The sequence below is a fragment of the Salvelinus alpinus genome, unplaced genomic scaffold (genome assembly GCF_045679555.1).
Source record: "Salvelinus alpinus unplaced genomic scaffold, SLU_Salpinus.1 scaffold_45, whole genome shotgun sequence".
NCBI classification, from domain to species: domain Eukaryota; kingdom Metazoa; phylum Chordata; class Actinopteri; order Salmoniformes; family Salmonidae; genus Salvelinus; species Salvelinus alpinus.
In genome coordinates, this window is record NW_027255986.1 from 353,399 (window position 1) to 366,592 (window position 13,194).

The window sequence follows — 13,194 nt, forward strand, 5'->3', positions numbered from 1 at the left end:
CCGGCCACAGCAAGGTTTGATACTAGCCTACAGCTTCCACGACCCCGGCCACAGCAAGGTTTGATACTAGCCTACAGCTTCCACGACCCCGGCCACAGCAAAGTTTGATACTAGCCTACAGCTTCCACGACCCCGGCCATAGCAAGGTTTGATACTAGCCTACAGCTTCCACGACCCCGGCCATAGCAAGGTTTGATACTAGCCTACAGCTTCCACGACCCCGGCCACAGCAAGGTTTGATACTAGCCTACAGCTTCCACGACCCCGGCCACAGCAAGGTTTGATACTAGCCTACAGCTTCCACGACCCCGGCCACAGCAAGGTTTGATACTAGCCTACAGCTTCCACGACCCCGGCCACAGCAAAGTTTGATACTAGCCTACAGCTTCCACGACCCCGGCCACAGCAAGGTTTGATACTAGCCTACAGCTTCCACGACCCCGGCCACAGCAAGGTTTGATACTAGCCTACAGCTTCCACGACCCCGGCCACAGCAAGGTTTGATACTAGTCTACAGCTTCCACGACCCCGGCCACAGCAAAGTCTGATACTAGCCTACAGCTTCCACGACCCCGGCCACAGCAAAGTTTGATACTAGCCTACAGCTTCCACGACCCCGGCGATAGCAAAGTTTGATACTAGCCTACAGCTTCCACGACCCCGGCCATAGCAAGGTTTGATACTAGCCTACAGCTTCCACGACCCCGGCCATAGCAAGGTTTGATACTAGCCTACAGCTTCCACGACCCCGGCCACAGCAAGGTTTGATACTAGTCTACAGCTTCCACGACCCCGGCCACAGCAAGGTTTGATACTAGCCTACAGCTTCCACGACCCCGGCCACAGCAAAGTTTGATACTAGCCTACAGCTTCCACGACCCCGGCCATAGCAAGGTTTGATACTAGCCTACAGCTTCGACGACCCCGGCCATAGCAAGGTTTGATACTAGCCTACAGCTTCCACGACCCCGGCCACAGCAAGGTTTGATACTAGCCTACAGCTTCCACGACCCCGGCCACAGCAAGGTTTGATACTAGCCTACAGCTTCCACGACCCCGGCCACAGCAAGGTTTGATATTAGCCTACAGCTTCCACGACCCCGGCCACAGCAAAGTTTGATACTAGCCTACAGCTTCCACGACCCCGGCCACAGCAAGGTTTGATACTAGTCTACAGCTTCCACGACCCCGGCCACAGCAAGGTTTGATACTAGCCTACAGCTTCCACGACCCCTGCCACAGCAAAGTTTGATACTAGCCTACAGCTTCCACGACCCCGGCCATAGCAAGGTTTGATACTAGCCTACAGCTTCCACGACCCCGGCCATAGCAAGGTTTGATACTAGCCTACAGCTTCCACGACCCCGGCCACAGCAAGGTTTGATACTAGCCTACAGCTTCCACGACCCCGGCCACAGCAAGGTTTGATACTAGCCTACAGCTTCCACGACCCCGGCCACAGCAAGGTTTGATACTAGCCTACAGCTTCCACGAACCCGGCCACAGCAAGGTTTGATACTAGCCTACAGCTTCCACGACCCCGGCCACAGCAAGGTTTGATACTAGCCTACAGCTTCCACGACCCCGGCCACAGCAAGGTTTGATACTAGCCTACAGCTTCCACGACCCCGGCCACAGCAAAGTTTGATACTAGCCTACAGCTTCCACGACCCCGGCCACAGCAAGGTTTGATACTAGCCTACAGCTTCCACGACCCCGGCCACAGCAAGGTTTGATACTAGCCTACAGCTTCCACGACCCCGGCCACAGCAAGGTTTGATACTAGCCTACAGCTTCCACGACCCCGGCCACAGCAAAGTCTGATACTAGCCTACAGCTTCCACGACCCCGGCCACAGCAAAGTTTGATACTAGCCTACAGCTTCCACGACCCCGGCCATAGCAAAGTTTGATACTAGCCTACAGCTTCCACGACCCCGGCCATAGCAAGGTTTGATACTAGCCTACAGCTTCCACGACCCCGGCCATAGCAAGGTTTGATACTAGCCTACAGCTTCCACGACCCCGGCCACAGCAAGGTTTGATACTAGTCTACAGCTTCCACGACCCCGGCCACAGCAAGGTTTGATACTAGCCTACAGCTTCCACGACCCCGGCCACAGCAAAGTTTGATACTAGCCTACAGCTTCCACGACCCCGGCCATAGCAAGGTTTGATACTAGCCTACAGCTTCCACGACCCCGGCCATAGCAAGGTTTGATACTAGCCTACAGCTTCCACGACCCCGGCCACAGCAAGGTTTGATACTAGCCTACAGCTTCCACGACCCCGGCCACAGCAAGGTTTGATACTAGCCTACAGCTTCCACGACCCCGGCCACAGCAAGGTTTGATACTAGCCTACAGCTTCCACGACCCCGGCCACAGCAAAGTTTGATACTAGCCTACAGCTTCCACGACCCCGGCCACAGCAAGGTTTGATACTAGTCTACAGCTTCCACGACCCCGGCCACAGCAAGGTTTGATACTAGCCTACAGCTTCCACGACCCCGGCCACAGCAAAGTTTGATACTAGCCTACAGCTTCCACGACCCCGGCCATAGCAAGGTTTGATACTAGCCTACAGCTTCCACGACCCCGGCCATAGCAAGGTTTGATACTAGCCTACAGCTTCCACGACCCCGGCCACAGCAAGGTTTGATACTAGCCTACAGCTTCCACGACCCCGGCCACAGCAAGGTTTGATACTAGCCTACAGCTTCCACGACCCCGGCCACAGCAAGGTTTGATACTAGCCTACAGCTTCCACGACCCCGGCCACAGCAAAGTTTGATACTAGCCTACAGCTTCCACGACCCCGGCCACAGCAAGGTTTGATACTAGCCTACAGCTTCCACGACCCCGGCCACAGCAAGGTTTGATACTAGACTACAGCTTCCACGACCCCGGCCACAGCAAAGTCTGATACTAACCTACAGCTTCCACGACCCCGGCCACAGCAAAGTTTGATACTAGCCTACAGCTTCCACGACCCCGGCCATAGCAAGGTTTGATACTAGCCTACAGCTTCCACGACCCCGGCCACAGCAAGGTTTGATACTAGCCTACAGCATCCACGACCCCGGCCACAGCAAGGTTTGATACTAGCCTACAGCTTCCACGACCCCGGCCACAGCAAGGTTTGATACTAACCTACAGCTTCCACGACCCCGGCCACAGCAAGGTTTGATACTAGCCTACAGCATCCACGACCCCGGCCACAGCAAGGTTTGATACTAGCCTAAAGCTTCCACGACCCCGGCCACAGCAAGGTTTGATACTAACCTACAGCTTCCACGACCCCGGCCACAGCAAGGTTTGATACTAGCCTACAGCATCCACGACCCCGGCCACAGCAAGGTTTGATACTAGCCTACAGCTTCCACGACCCCGGCCACAGCAAGGTTTGATACTAACCAGTGTATTTACCCATGCACCACTACACTGGTCATGGCTCCCCAGGGATTTACCCATGCACCACTACACTGGTCATGGCTCCCCAGGGATTTACCCATGCACCACTACACTGGTCATGGCTCCCCAGGGATTTACCCATGCACCACTACACTGGTCATGACTCCCCAGGGATTTACCCATGCACCACTACAGTCTTTCAGAAACAGGAAATGTCAGTGCTAAAGGCTACAGGAAATGTCAGTGCAAAAGAAAACATGCCAACCTCTCCAAAGACATGTGATCAGGTTCACCATTAATTGATATGTCCTTAGATACTGTCTTGGCCTAATTCCAATACTTCCAAAACACACAGCAAATGAGGGTGTTATTGTTTTCCAAGCGGAGTTTTAAAGCTCGTTCACGAGTACACAGGTTTACCACAGGTCTGATTCAGAACTGGAAACTTGATCCATCTCAACATCATTGTGCAGTCTATTCAGAAAGGGCCACACAGATATGTTGTGTAACATTTAGGTAACTGTGTGGACAGTGAACTCACCTAAGTGTCTGTCCCAGACAGTGACCAGTCCAGTAACCAGTCCCAGAGTTATGTGTCTAGTACAGCGGCTAACAGCAGAACACAGGATCTCCTGGGCATTAGGCCACAACGCATCAGGCTTGGGCTCCGGGTCTGGAACAGAGACAACATGATGAGAAGCTGCTTTTGGGGCGGCAGGGCCACAACGCATCAGGCTTGGGCTCCGGGTCTGGAACAGAGACAACATGATGAGAAGCTACTTTTGGGGCGGCAGGTAGCTTAGTGGTTAGAGCTTTGGGCCAGTAACTGAAAGGTTGCTGGATTGAATCCCCGAGCTGACAAGGTAAAAATCTGTCGTTCTGCCCCTGAACAAGGCAATTAACCCACTATTCCCCGGTAGGCCGTCATTGTAAATAAGAATGTGATCTTAACTGACTTGCCTAGTTAAATAAAGGTAAAAACATTTTTAAAGCTGCAACACTGCTGGCCATGAACATATACTACACCCAGAACATTCCGGTAATATACTGACATACAGTAGAAGGGCCTGTATTCATAAAGCCTTTCAGAGTCTAGGATCAGTTCTCCCCTGTCCATGTAATCATATTTGTAATAATTTAAATGATAAAACTGATCCTAGATCAGACACTTGAACACAAACCCAGGATCTTTTTTAACATCAACACATATCCTATTGTTATCGCATAGTACATGTGACTAAATGACCTCCGACCTACCTGGTTTGTCTTTGGGAGCTTTACACAGTAAGTACTGCAGCAGATTGTGGCTGCCGCTCCACCACAGACACACAGCTACAGCCACTCCTCCTGGAGAGAGAGACAGAGGACATGGAATCAGTTGTCCTGAGTCTGCACTGAACTGCCAGAACCTATGAACAGTATAATAGTGTCACTGAACTGGGTCGGCAGGTAGACTAGTGGTTAGAGTGGAGGGACGGCAGGTAGACTAGTGGTTAGAGTGGAGGGACGGCAGGTAGACTAGTGGTTAGAGTGGAGGGGAGGCAGGTAGACTAGTGGTTAGAGTGGAGGGACGGCAGGTAGACTAGTGGTTAGAGTGGAGGGACGGCAGGTAGACTAGTGGTTAGAGTGGAGGGACGGCAGGTAGACTAGTGGTTAGAGTGGAGGGACGGCAGGTAGACTAGTGGTTAGAGTGGAGGGACGGCAGGTAGACTAGTGGTTAGAGTGGAGGGGAGGCAGGTAGACTAGTGGTTAGAGTGGAGGGACGGCAGGTAGACTAGTGGTTAGAGTGGAGGGACGGCAGGTAGACTAGTGGTTAGAGTGGAGGGGAGGCAGGTAGACTAGTGGTTAGAGTGGAGGGGAGGCAGGTAGACTAGTGGTTAGAGTGGAGGGACGGCAGGTAGACTAGTGGTTAGAGTGGAGGGACGGCAGGTAGACTAGTGGTTAGAGTGGAGGGACGGCAGGTAGACTAGTGGTTAGAGTGGAGGGACGGCAGGTAGCCTAGTGGTTAGAGTGGAGGGACGGCAGGTAGCCTAGTGGTTAGAGTGGAGGGGTGGCAGGTAGCCTAGTGGTTAGAGTGGAGGGGAGGCAGGTAGCCTAGTGGTTAGAGTGGAGGGGAGGCAGGTAGCCTAGTGGTTAGACTGGAGGGGAGGCAGGTAGACTAGTGGTTAGAGTGGAGGGGAGGCAGGTAGACTAGTGGTTAGAGTGGAGGGACGGCAGGTAGCCTAGTGGTTAGAGTGGAGGGACGGCAGGTAGTCTAGTGGTTAGAGTGGAGGGGTGGCAGGTAGCCTAGTGGTTAGAGTGGAGGGGTGGCAGGTAGACTAGTGGTTAGAGTGGAGGGGAGGCAGGTAGACTAGTGGTTAGAGTGGAGGGACGGCAGGTAGACTAGAGGTTAGAGTGGAGGGTCGGCAGGTAGTCTAGTGGTTAGAGTGGAGGGGTGGCAGGTAGCCTAGTGGTTAGAGTGGAGGGACGGCAGGTAGACTAGAGGTTCGAGTGGAGGGGTGGCAGGTAGCCTAGTGGTTAGAGTGGAGGGACGGCAGGTAGACTAGTGGTTAGAGTGGAGGGGAGGCAGGTAGACTAGTGGTTAGAGTGGAGGGAAAGCAGGTAGACTAGTGGTTAGAGTGGAGGGACGGCAGGTAGACTAGTGGTTAGAGTGGAGGGGAGGCAGGTAGACTAGTGGTTAGAGTGGAGGGACGGCAGGTAGACTAGTGGTTAGAGTGGAGGGGAGGCAGGTAGACTAGTGGTTAGAGTGGAGGGACGGCAGGTAGACTAGTGGTTAGAGTGGAGGGGAGGCAGGTAGACTAGTGGTTAAAGTGGAGGGGTGGCAGGTAGCCTAGTGGTTAGAGTGGAGGGACGGCAGGTAGACTAGAGGTTAGAGTGGAGGGACGGCAGGTAGACTAGAGGTTAGAGTGGAGGGGAGGCAGGTAGCCTAGTGGTTAGAGTGGAGGGGAGGCAGGTAGACTAGTGGTTAGAGTGGAGGGACGGCAGGTAGACTAGAGGTTAGAGTGGAGGGTCGGCAGGTAGTCTAGTGGTTAGAGTGGAGGGGAGGCAGGTAGACTAGTGGTTAGAGTGGAGGGACGGCAGGTAGCCTAGTGGTTAGAGTGGAGAGACGGCAGGTAGCCTAGTGGTTAGAGTGGAGGGACGGCAGGTAGACTAGAGGTTCGAGTGGAGGGGTGGCAGGTAGCCTAGTGGTTAGAGTGGAGGGACGGCAGGTAGACTAGTGGTTAGAGTGGAGGGGAGGCAGGTAGACTAGTGGTTAGAGTGGAGGGAAAGCAGGTAGACTAGTGGTTAGAGTGGAGGGACGGCAGGTAGACTAGTGGTTAGAGTGGAGGGGAGGCAGGTAGACTAGTGGTTAGAGTGGAGGGACGGCAGGTAGACTAGTGGTTAGAGTGGAGGGGAGGCAGGTAGACTAGTGGTTAGAGTGGAGGGACGGCAGGTAGACTAGTGGTTAGAGTGGAGGGGAGGCAGGTAGACTAGTGGTTAAAGTGGAGGGGTGGCAGGTAGCCTAGTGGTTAGAGTGGAGGGACGGCAGGTAGACTAGAGGTTAGAGTGGAGGGACGGCAGGTAGACTAGAGGTTAGAGTGGAGGGTCGGCAGGTAGTCTAGTGGTTAGAGTGGAGGGGAGGCAGGTAGACTAGTGGTTAGAGTGGAGGGACGGCAGGTAGACTAGAGGTTAGAGTGGAGGGTCGGCAGGTAGTCTAGTGGTTAGAGTGGAGGGGAGGCAGGTAGACTAGTGGTTAGAGTGGAGGGACGGCAGGTAGCCTAGTGGTTAGAGTGGAGAGACGGCAGGTAGCCTAGTGGTTAGAGTGGAGGGACGGCAGGTAGCCTAGTGGTTAGAGTGGAGGCAGGTAGCCTAGTGGTTAGAGTGGAGGGGAGGCAGGTAGCCTAGTGGTTAGAGTGGAGGGTCGGCAGGTAGCCTAGTGGTTAGAGCATTGGGCCAGTAACCCGAAAGGTTGCTAGATCGAATCCCCGAGCTGACAAGGTAAAACTCTGTCGTTCTGCCCCTGAACAACCCACTGATCCTAGGCCTTCATTGTAAATAAGAATTTGTTCTTAACTGACATGCCTCGTAAAATAAACTACCAGGACCTAGGAACAATAGTATCTCTTGACCAATTCATTTTTATTTATTTTTTGTACATAATGTTGCTGCTACCATCTCTTATGACCGAAAATAACTTCTGGACATCAGAACTGCGATTACTCACCACGGACTGGTAGAACTGAGCTAAAGGCGAGAGCTGCCGCTTTCAAGGAGCGGGACTAACCCGGAAGCTTACAACAAATCCTGATATGCCCTCCGACAAACCATCAAACAGGCAAAGCGTCAATACAGGACTAAGACCGAATCGTACTACACCGGCTCTGACGCTCGTCGGATGTGGCAGGGCTTGCAAACCATTACAGACTACAAAGGGAAGCACAGCCAAGAGCTTCCCAGTGACACGAGCCTACCAGACGAGCTAAACTACTTCTATGCTCGCTTCGAGGCAAATAACACTGAAACATGCATGAAAGCACCAGCTGTTCCGGAAGACTGTGTGATCACTCTCTCCGCAGCCGATGTGAGAAAGACCATTAAACAGGTCAACAGTCACAAGGCGGCAGGGCCAGACTAATTACCAGGACGTGTTCTGCGAGCATGCGCTGACCAACTGGCAAGTGTCTTTACGGACATTTTCAACCTCTCCCTGTCCGAGTCTGTAATACCAACATGTTTTAAACAGAACACCATAGTCCCTGTGCCCAAAAACACTAAGGTAATCTGCCTAAATGACTACAGACCCGTAGTACTCACGTCTGAGGTCATGAAGTGCTTTGAAAGGATGGTCATGGCTCACATCAACACCATTGACCTCCAATTTGCATACCGCCCCAACAGATCCACAGACGATGCAATCTCTATTGTAACTCACAATGCCCCTTTCCCACCTGGACAAAAGGAACACCTACAGTTGAAGTCGGAAGTTTACATACACTTAGGTTGGAATCATTAAAACTCGTTTTTCATCCACTCCACAAATGAATTGTTAACAAACTATAGTTTTGGCAAGTCGGTTAGGACATCTACTTTGTGCATGACACAAGTAATTTTTCCAACAATTGTTTACACACAGATTATTTAACTTATAATTCACTGTATCACAGTTCCAGTGGGTCAGAAGTTTACATACACTAAGTTGACTATGCCTTTAAAAAGCTCGGAAAATTCCAGAAAAAAATGTCATGGTTTTAGAAGCTTCTGATGGGCTAATTGACATCATTTGAGTCAATTGGAGGTGTAGCTGTGGATGTATTTCAAGGCCTATCTTCAAACTCAGTGCCTCTTTGCTTGCCATCATGGGAAAATCTAAATAAATCATAAATCAGCCATGACCTCAGAAAAAAAAATTGTAGACCTCCACAAGTCTGGTTCATCCTTGGGAACAATTTCCAAACGCCTGAAGGTACCACGTTCATCTGTACAAACAATAGAATGCAAGTATAAACACCATGGGACACCAGTATAAACACCATCCCTGAATTCCTATCGGACCTTGTAGTCATAGCAGATAATATTCAAATTTTTGGTGATTTTAATATTCATATGGAAAAGTCCACAGACCCACTCCAAAAGGCTTTTGGAGCCATCATCGACTCAGTGGGTTTTGTCCAACATGTCTCTGGACCTACTCACTGCCACAGTCATACTCTGGACCTAGTTTTGTCCCATGGAATAAATGTTGTAGATCTTAATGTTTTTCCTCATAATCCTGGACTATCAGACCACCATTTTATTACGTTTGCAATCGCAACAAATAATCTGCTCAGACCCCAACCAAGGAGCATCAAAAGTCGTGCTATAAAATCTCAGACAACACAAAGATTCCTTGATGCCCTTCCAGACTCCGGACGTCAGAGGACAAAAATCAGTTAACCACCTAACTGAGGAACTCAATTTAATCTTGCGCAATACCCTAGATGCAGTTGCACCCCTAAAAACTAAAAACATTTGTCATAAAAAACTAGCTCCCTGGTATACAGAAAATACCCGAGCTCTGAAGCAAGCTTCCAGAGAATTGGAACGGAAATGGCGCCACACCAAACTGGAAGTCTTCCGACTAGCTTGGAAAGACAGTACAGTGCAGTATCGAAGAGCCCTCACTGCTGCTCGATCATCCTACTTTTCCAACTTAATTGAGGAAAATAAGAACAATCCAACATTTACTTTTGATACTGTTGCAAAGCTAACTAAAAAGCAGCATTCCCCAAGTGAGGATGGCTTTCACTTCAGCAGTAATAAATTCATTAACTTCTTTGAGGAAAAGATCATGATCATTAGAAAGCAAATTACGGACTCCTCTTTAAATCTGCGTATTCCTCCAGGGCTTAGCTGTCCTGGATCTGCACAACTCTGCCAGGGCCTGGGATCGGGAGAGACACTTAAGTGTTTTAGTACTATATCTCTTGACACAATGATGAAAATAATCACGGCCTCTAAACCTTCAAGCTGCATACTGGATCCTATTCCAACTAAACTACTGAAAGAGCTGCTTCATGTGCTTGGCCCTCCTATGTTGAACATAATAAACGGCTCTCTATCCACCGCATGTGGACCAAACTCACTAAAAGTGGCAGTAATAAAGCCTCTCTTGAAAAAGCCAAACTATGAGCCTATATCGAATCTTCCATTCCTCTCAAAAATTTTAGAAAAAGCTGTTGCGCAGCAACTCACTGCCTTCCTGAAGACAAACAATGTATACGAAATGCTTCAGTCTGGTTTTAGACCCCATCATAGCACTGAGACTGCACTTGTGAAGGTGGTAAATGACCTTTTAATGGCGTCAGACCGAGGCTCTGCATCTGTCCTCGTGCTACTAGACCTTAGTGCTGCCTTTGATACCATCGATCACCACATTCTTTTGGAGAGACTGGAAACCCAAATTGGTCTACACGGACAAGTTCTGGCCTGGTTTAGATCTTATCTGTCGGAAAGATATCAGTTTGTCTCTGTGAATGGTTTGTCCTCAAATCAACTGTACATTTCGGTGTTCCTCAAGGTTCCGTTTTAGGACCACTATTGTTTTCACTATATATTTTACCTCTTGGGGATGTCATTCGAAAACATAATGTTAACTTTCACTGCTATGCGGATGACACACAGCTGTACATTTCAATGAAACATGGTGAAGCCCCAAAATTGCCCTCGCTAGAAGCCTGTGTTTCAGACATAAGGAAGTGGATGGCTGAAAACTTTCTACTTTTAAACTCGGACAAAACAGAGATGCTTGTTCTAGGTCCCAAGAAACAAAGAGATCTTCTGTTAAATCTGACAATTAATCTTGATGGTTGTAAAGTCGTCTCAAATAAAACTGTGAAGGACCTCGGCGTTACTCTGGACCCTGATCTCTCTTTTGACGAACATATCAAGACTGTTTCAAGGACAGCTTTTTTCCATCTACGTAACATTGCAAAAATCAGAAATTTTCTGTCCAAAAATGATGCAGAAAAATTCATCCATGCTTTTGTTACTTCTAGGTTAGACTACTGCAATGCTCTACTTTCCGGCTACCCGGATAAAGCACGAAATAAATTTCAGTTAGTGCTAAATACGGCTGCTAGAATCCTGACTAGAACCAAGAAATTTGATCATATTACTCCAGTGCTAGCTTCCCTACACTGGCTTCCTGTTAAGGCAAGGGCTGATTTCAAGGTTTTACTGTTAACCTATAAAGCGTTACATGGGCTTGCTCCTACCTATCTTTCCGAGTTGGTCCTGCCGTACATACCTACACGTACGCTACGGTCACAAGACGCAGGCCTCCTAATTGTCCCTAGAATTTCTAAGCAAACAGCTGGAGGCAGGGCTTTCTCCTATAGATCTCCATTTTTATGGAATGGTCTGCCTACCCATGTGAGAGACGCAGACTCGGTCTCAACCTTTAAGTCTTTACTGAAGACTTATCTCTTCAGTAGGTCATATGATTGAGTGTAGTCTGGCCCAGGAGTGTGAAGGTGAACGGAAAGGCTCTGGAGCAACGAACCGCCCTTGCTGTCTCTGCCTGGCCGGTTCCCTTGCTGTCTCTGCCTGGCTCTCTCCACTGGGATTCTCTGCCTCTAACCCTATTACAGGGGCTGAGTCACTGGCTTACTGGTGCTCTTTCATGCCGTCCCTAGGAGGGGTGCGTCACTTGAGTGGGTTGAGTTACTGACGTGATCTTCCTGTCTGGGGTGGGTTGGCGCCCCCCCTTGGTTTGTGCTGTGGTAGATCTTTGTGGGCTATACTCGGAATTGTCTCAGGATTGTAAGTTGGTGGTTGAAGATATCCCTCTAGTGGTGCGGGGGCTGTGCTTTGGCAAAGTGGGTGGGGTTATATCCTTCCTATTTGGCCCTGTCCGGGGGTATCATCGGATGGGGCCACAGTGTCTCCTGACCCCTCCTGTCTCAGCCTCCAGTATTTATGCTGCAGTAGTTTGTGTCGGGGGGCTAGGGTCAGTTGGTTATATCTGGAGTACTTCTCCTGTCTTATCCGGTGTCCTGTGTGAATTTAAGTATGCTCTCTCTAATTCTCTCCATCTCTCTTTCTTTCTCTCTCTCGGAGGACCTGAGCCCTAGGACCATGCGTCAGGACTACCGGGCATGATGACTCCTTGCTGTCCCCAGTCCACCTGGCCGTGCTGCTGTTCCAGTTTCAACTGTTCTGCCCGCGGCTATGGAACCCTGACCTGTTCACCGGACGTGCTACCTTGTTCCGGACCTGCTGTCTCAACCTCTGAATGCTCGGCTATGAAAAGCCAACTGACATTTACTCCTGAGGTACTGACATGTTGAACACTCTACAACCACTGTGATTATTATTTGACCCTGCTGGTCATCTATGAATGTTTGAACATCTTGAAGAACAATCTGGCCTTAATGGCCATGTACTCTTAAAATCTCCACCCGGCACAGCCACAAGAGGACTGGCCACCCCTCAGAGCCTGGTTCCTCTCTAGGTTTCTTCCTAGGTTGTGGCCTTTCTATGAAGTTTTTCCTAGCCACCATGCTTCTACACCTGCATTGCTTGCTGTTTGGGGTTTTAGGCTGGGTTTCTGTACAGCACTTTGTGACATCTGCTGATGTAAGAAGGGCTTCATAAATACATTTGATTGTGATTTGATAAAAGGGATGTATTTTACTACAAATAGAAGGGATGCTTCTAAGAAGAGAGTACGATAAAAACATTTGATTTGAGTGGATAAAAGAGTGGATAAAATGTATATTTTATGTGTTGTCGATCTCAATCTGCAACAGAACCCATGGCATCAATTCAAGATTTAAATACAGAACCCATGGCATCAATTCAAGATTTAAATACAGAACCCATGGCATCAATTCAGGATTTAAATACAGAACCCATGGCTTCAATTCAAGATTTAAATACAGAACCCATGGCATCAATTCAAGATTTAAATACAGAACCCATGGCATCAATTCAAGATTTAAATACAGAACCCATGGCATCAATTCAAGATTTAAATACAGAACCCATGGCATCAATTCAAGATTTAAATACAGAACCCATGGCATCAATTCAAGATTTAAATACAGAACCCATGGCATCAATTCAGGATTTAAATACAGATTCATGATATTCAAATGTAATGAATAAACATTTGCTAAATTGTCTTAACCCACCTGTCTGAGGCTTAACTCCTCCCAGGACAGGAAACAGGCCTCCAGGAAGCAGGAAGTGACTGGTCACACAGCTTCAAACACAGCATCTCCATGGTTACAACACTAACATGTCATCTCCACGGTTACAAC

At 49.4% G+C, this 13,194-nt stretch overlaps 1 protein-coding gene across 2 annotated transcripts in view; it reads right to left on the reverse strand.

Annotated features, from left to right (window-relative positions):
* The window catches only part of wdr93 (WD repeat domain 93), a 72,099-nt gene that overhangs the window by 38,720 nt on the left and 20,185 nt on the right, over nt 1-13,194 (reverse strand). For both annotated transcript variants that reach the window (XM_071388614.1, XM_071388613.1), the window contains exons 8-10: nt 13,066-13,136; nt 4,670-4,759; nt 3,954-4,085 (exon numbers count right to left, since the gene is read on the reverse strand). In XM_071388614.1, coding sequence (XP_071244715.1) covers nt 3,954-4,085; nt 4,670-4,759; nt 13,066-13,136 — 293 coding nt within the window. The remainder of the gene's footprint in view (nt 1-3,953; nt 4,086-4,669; nt 4,760-13,065; nt 13,137-13,194) is intronic.